At 43.2% G+C, this 6,182-nt stretch overlaps 1 protein-coding gene across 2 annotated transcripts in view; it reads left to right on the plus strand.

Annotated features, from left to right (window-relative positions):
- The first annotated feature begins 2,954 nt into the window (after window positions 1-2,954).
- LOC116672313 (copine-3) overlaps window positions 2,955-6,182 on the plus strand; it is a 15,204-nt gene continuing 11,976 nt past the window's right edge. For both annotated transcript variants that reach the window (XM_032504070.1, XM_032504069.1), the window contains exons 1-7: window positions 2,955-3,033; window positions 3,950-4,132; window positions 4,800-4,979; window positions 5,198-5,272; window positions 5,377-5,448; window positions 5,870-5,950; window positions 6,059-6,148. In XM_032504070.1, coding sequence (XP_032359961.1) covers window positions 3,974-4,132; window positions 4,800-4,979; window positions 5,198-5,272; window positions 5,377-5,448; window positions 5,870-5,950; window positions 6,059-6,148 — 657 coding nt within the window. In that variant the 5' untranslated portion in view covers window positions 2,955-3,033; window positions 3,950-3,973. The remainder of the gene's footprint in view (window positions 3,034-3,949; window positions 4,133-4,799; window positions 4,980-5,197; window positions 5,273-5,376; window positions 5,449-5,869; window positions 5,951-6,058; window positions 6,149-6,182) is intronic.

Below are 6,182 nucleotides of genomic sequence, written 5' to 3' on the forward strand. Positions count from 1 at the left end.
TAGAGAGGAGAGGACCCTGGACCTACTGTATGCTAACGTCAGGGACGCATACAGCTCTTCCACCCTCCCCCCACTTGGCAGGTCTGACCACAACCTGGTTCACATCAACCCCTGCTTTGTTGCTTCTGGTAAAAAGGCAGCCTGTGACTACGAGGACAGTAGGGAGATGGTCAGAAGAGGCCTATGAGACACTTCAGATCCCTATTCCCCCCTCCTCTGGCTCTCAGGTTAACACCTCTCTCCAGCCTGGCGACTCCTACCCCACCCCCCTACCCCACTTGTGACCTCTGTGAGCCTCACTGCTGACCAGATGAGAAGACAGCTGACTAGAGTCCACTCTAATACGGTTGCAGGCCCTTATGGTATCCATCCTGGGGTGCTCAAAGCCTGTGCCTCCCAGCTATGTGGAGTCCTTCTCCATGTCTTGAACCTGAGCCTGGGTCTCCAAAGGGTCCCCGTGCTGTGGAAGACATCTTGCCGCGTGCCAGTGACTCCATGGACTACAGACCTGTGGCACTGACCTCCCACATTATGAAGACTCTGGAGAGGCTTGTTCTGGAACAGCTGCGGCCCATGGTCAGACCTCTCCTGGACCCCCTTCAGTTTGCCTGAGTGGGAGTTAGGGTTACACCCACCTGGACAAGCCAGCGAGCATGGTGAGGGACATGTTTTTTGACTTCTCCAGTGCTTTGAACACCATCCGGCCGGCCCTGCTGGGTAAGAAGATGACAGCAATGCAGGTGGATTCCCCCCCCCCTCGTGTCCTGGATTGTTGACTACCTGACAGGCAGACCACAGTATTTGTGCCTGCAACACTGTGTGTCAGACAGTGTGGTCAGCAATACCAGGGCCCCACAGGGGACTGTCCTCTCTCCCTTCCTCTTTACTATCTACACCACAGACTTCAACTACCTGCCATCCTGAACTTTGATGATGACTGATGACTCTGCTGTGGTTGGATGTATCAGCGAGGGGGACGAGGCTGAGTACAGAGCTGTGGTGGGGGACTTTGTCACATGGAGTGAGCAGAACCATCTACAGCTCAACGTGACAAAGACTAAGGAGCTGGTTGTGGATCTAAGGAGAGCCAAGACACCAGTGAGCCCCGTTTCCATCTAGGGGGTCAGTGTGGACATAATGGAGGACTACAAATACCTGGGAGTGCACTTGGACAACAAAATGGACTGGGTCAAGAACACTCAAGCCCTCTACAGGAAGGGCCAAAGCCTGTTTGCAGTTGCATGCTGGGGCAGCAGGTGGGGGGTAGCAGACGCTAACAGACTCAACAAACTGATCTGCAAGACTAGTGACGTTGTGGGGGTAGAGCTGGACTCTCTGTCGGGGGTTTCAGAGTGGAGGATGCTGTCCAAACTACATGTCATTTTGGACAATGTCTCCCACCCACTCCATGGGTTGCTGCTCATACACAGTAGCACTTTCAGGGCAAGACTTATTCTCCCAAAATGCACTACAGAGCGCCACAGGAAGTCCTTCCTGCCTGTGGCCATCAAACTTTATAACTCCTCCCTCTAAGTGTCTGACACACAGTGAGTCTGAAACTGGAAAATATTATCTGTTTTGCGTAATAACACCGGCTTAAATTATAATGTGCAATACTCTGCTACTACTATTTATTCATCATTACCTGTTAACTATGTAAATACCGTACATATCCACACTCCTTATTTTTCCTTTATTTATATATCGTCTCTGATATTTATATACTTCTTGCAACTCTAACACAGAATTTCCCTTCGGGGACCGTAGAATTTCTGATTCTGATCCAGCACCTATCCGATTTGACATGGGGATGTGCATGTCTTTGTTTTTAAAACATTTCTCATATGTGTCAGCACCATCACCCTGATGTGACACTATTTTTTTCAGACCTTGTTGACAAGTCATGGTGGCTTCTGTACATTTGAGCAAAGTTAAAACATTTTTTGTAAGATTATGTCATTTTTGAGTTTGAGCTTTTCCCTGATACTCTGGGTTTTTGGCACATGTTGACTACATTTTAGGGAACGTGTGTAAGCAGTTCAAAAAGTGGTGCTATATCTTTTTTCACTGTAGCATCAGTGCTGTCAGCTAATTTATGTTCACCACAAAGACACTGAACTTAGTAGTGGCAATGTAATAACAAAAAATGCCACTGGAGGGAATTTGAAGACATTTCCAATTCTAACGGTTTCAGTCTAACACTTTATTATTGAATAAGTTTAACAACGCCTACAAAACCCAGTGTGCCAAATGAAAAAGCCACATGGCTGTCTGTTCTGCCAGTTTTCCCAGCCCTTGCTGCATGAACAATTAATCTTTCCATGATGACTATCCAAAATTCTGATACCATGACACTGCAATTGTTTTTTTTTTTAAGTGGCAGACTGAGTCTTTAGCAAATATGGTATTGTATTTGGATATAAATTTTGTTTAAAATTAGTAAAATTAGTAATGAGTGAATGTGATATTTTATGTTATGTTTTATTTAGTTGAATTACATTGGGTTATTCTATCCTACCCAATAATTCCTATATTTTTAAGCAGATTTTTCAGATTTCTATGCTGTATTGTGAAATCTCCCTTGGTGCTCATTTTGATGTGGGGAGTCTTCTGCTCTGCGGGGCTCCCTTTCTGTCTGACTGTCCATGCTTTGACTGACTGATCTTCATATCCAGGTAATTCTGTATGACGGGGAAGATTAGTCCTTTGGGTTCACCTATATGTAATCATATACAGTATGAAGTCACCGCGTGACTTTCTCAAAGTAAAACTACACAGTCTCCACATTTTTATATTAAATCAAATTCCCACTTCTCTGTCGCTGTGTTTATGACCATTTTATACACCGAATTATGTAACTTTAACTTTTTGACAAGCTTTACTATGGTTAAAAGCTTACAAAATAAGTGCATTAATTCTTGCTGTTGTCTGTAGTCCCTTTACTGGAAACAGTGCACGCGGCACCGCCCACTTAGCTTACGAGCTCTTCTGTCAACACCACAAACCCCAAACCACAGCTAGCTAGCTAACAAGGTAAGACATAAAATAAAGACTCCTTGCATTGTGTCGTTTTCGCTCCCAAAATATATATATATGTAACGTTAAAGGTTTTACTATCTAGCTAACATTACTATGTTACTTTAATGACTGAAATGGTAACGGTACTTGACGTTATGTTACGTTACGCATGGCCTTTAAGGTTAGCTGAAACAAAATAGGCATAGTCGACTTCACGACGATACAAGTTACCCATTAGACTTTATCTATTTTAACAGCAATAAACGTGTGTGAAGTGTCTTTCAGGACGTTCGCTGTTACGTAACGCCCCTTAAGTTAACTAACTAGCGTTGACAATTCTCTATAATGGACAGAGCTTATACATATATGGGACAGACCGCATAGAACAAGGGCGAATGTTTTACTTTGATTGGAAATGTGTTCAGGCATCCGCTAACGCTAGTGTGGTTAAGATCATATGACTCTCATCTACTGGATCGCAACCCCCGATAGTCACCACTGTGCCCTGTCGTTAAAACCCAAACGTCACATTTTTATTTAAACTAAAGGGGCGCTAAGTACATTATGCGTTTGCGAATGTACAAAACGAATCATACGATCTCTTATGTGTTCTACATGCTAAACATTTCTATTAATAAACACATAACACTCTTGAATGCAGTCAGCTTGGTGTGTAGGCTCCATATGGGCGTGTCAACTGCCCAAACCTAGGAAACTACACATAAGATAGGTAAAAACCCTACAAGCAACGTTAGGATAAACAATATAACGTCTGCTAAATAAACAAGAGGATGGAACAAGTGTCTCACTCTCACAACATACAGATGGCTGCTGCTCTCAGTAAAGTCACAGCGGTCATTACCTGGATGACTAATGTTATGGGTCGGTGTGTGTACGTTCCCTTCCATTTATTTGTGTTTCTGTTGGTCAGTTTGTGTCTGTCCTCCAGGCTGTGATGGCAGCAGTTGGAACCCCGGCGCCAAAGGTCACCGACTGTGTGACCAAGGTGGCGCTGAGCATCTCCTGTGAGAATCTGCTCGACATGGACGCATTCTCAAAGTCGGACCCTCAGTGTGTGCTTTTCATGAACAGCTCAGGGCCTCACTGGTGTGAGGTTAGTAGGTCAAAAGGCAGATCTACAAGGCCAGAATTATCCTCCTCATTAAAAACATTAAAGGTGCTCTGACACATATATTTCATTACTTTGTGGTAATGTCTGAAGTTCTACCATGGACTCTGCAACTTGGTTACCTTGTTTCAAGCCATTCTAGCGTGGCATAGAAAGTCTGCAGGAAGCTCGATTCGTGCCAGTTTTTATTTAATAATCAACGTGCTAAGCTGCTTGACACTGATTGGCTAACAGATAGCCAATGAGAGCCTGGCTATCAGTATCCTTGGCTATCTCCCTGGCTGGCTATCAGCTCATTACTATTCATGAGCACAGCTCATGAATAGTAATGAGCTCAGGCAACATGACATCAGACTGACCAGCTTTTGTAATTGGCCTCTTATTTCTTTATTAGTGGCTACAGCTGACAGAGGAGGTAGCAGTTAATTTTCATATTCACCACATAACACACACACATATGGACCTAAAATATTTCAAAAAATGCAAGTAAAGACGTTTTTGTGTGGCAGGGCACCTTTAAGTATTTCCAGTTTTTAGAGACATTTTTGAAGGGAGAAACCAACTGTTTTTGCTGTCCCTTTTGCTGTGAGTCAAAGGGGATTTGATTATGTACAAGAAAAGTCCTTGACTCTGAAACATGTATCTGTGTTAGATTGGCCGGACAGAGAAAATCGAGAACTGCCTTAATCCCAAGTTTTCCAAGACGTTTGTCGTTGACTACTACTTTGAGATGGTGCAGAAGCTCAGGTTTGAAATATACGACATTGACAGCGCCAACGGCAGTCTGCAAGATGCTGACTTCCTGGGAGAACTGGAGTGTACCTTGGGACAGGTTTGCCCTTCTTTTTTTTTAAAAACAAATAGTCATTCAACCACAAATGCCTATTCAGCATGCTTTGTTCTCTACATCCAAGTTAAGCATGACAAAATGACACATAAAAGTCATTTCCCTATTCTGTAGAAGTATCATTGGAAGTGGTGTTGAGGGGCTTTGGCATTTCCAGTGATTATTTACAATAACTGTGTTCAGAAAAGTGTTTTTCTGTCCAGGTTGTGTCCTCAAGGAAACTAACAAGACCACTTGTCATGAAGGACAAGAAACCTGCAGGGAAAGGTACCATCGCTGTAAGTCACTTTCATTCAGATTGGCAATGACATTTACTGTAGAGCAGTAAAGGTATTCTACTCTAAGTATCCATGTGTATTTTTAACACAATGCTGTTTTGTAGATATGTGCCGAAGAAAGAACAGACAACAGAGCGGTGGATTTTGAAGTTGCAGGTAGAAAACTGGATAAAAAGGTATTGATTGCTACTGCACATTTGTATCATTTTTAGGAATTCAGAAATATTAAAAAATTGTAGAAGATCCGACTGGAAAGAATCCGAAGTGTTGCTGTAGTCTTTGCTACTGGAGATAAGTTTTTATGAATAGAAAAGTATATGTAAACAACTACACTTCAGGGCTACGGCAGCTTCAACCACACCATGTGGAGATCGGAAGACCTGTGATTGGTCAGCTTGGCTTTTCGATGCAATCTGATGAAGATGAAATCTGATGTTGAACTATAAATTAAACCTCTGCCCTAGGTATCTATGGCGAGGCTGCCGTTCACCACTTTGGGATTTTCATTCCACAAATGCTATGACACGACCTAATTACTTAGCAGTAGAAAGTAATTCATTCAGTTCAGCTGCATATTATTTTCTTACATATTTCCAGGATTTCTTTGGCAAGTCCGACCCGTTCCTGGAATTTTACAAGGCGACAGAAACTGGATGGCAGCTCGCTCACAGGACAGAGGTACGGATATACTAACCCTAACTTGCATCACTAGAGTTTGTATTGACACATTCAAAGCTGGATGCATGTCAACTGTCAAAGGTGTTTTTAATCCGTGCTGTTATGCAGGTGGTCAAATATACCCTAGACCCAGTATGGAGACCATTCCGAATCCCACTGCAGTCTCTCTGTGGAGGTGACGTGGAGAAATTGATAAAGGTACACACACACACACACACACACACACACACAC

This window comes from Etheostoma spectabile, chromosome 22 (genome assembly GCF_008692095.1).
Source record: "Etheostoma spectabile isolate EspeVRDwgs_2016 chromosome 22, UIUC_Espe_1.0, whole genome shotgun sequence".
Lineage (NCBI taxonomy): Eukaryota > Metazoa > Chordata > Actinopteri > Perciformes > Percidae > Etheostoma > Etheostoma spectabile.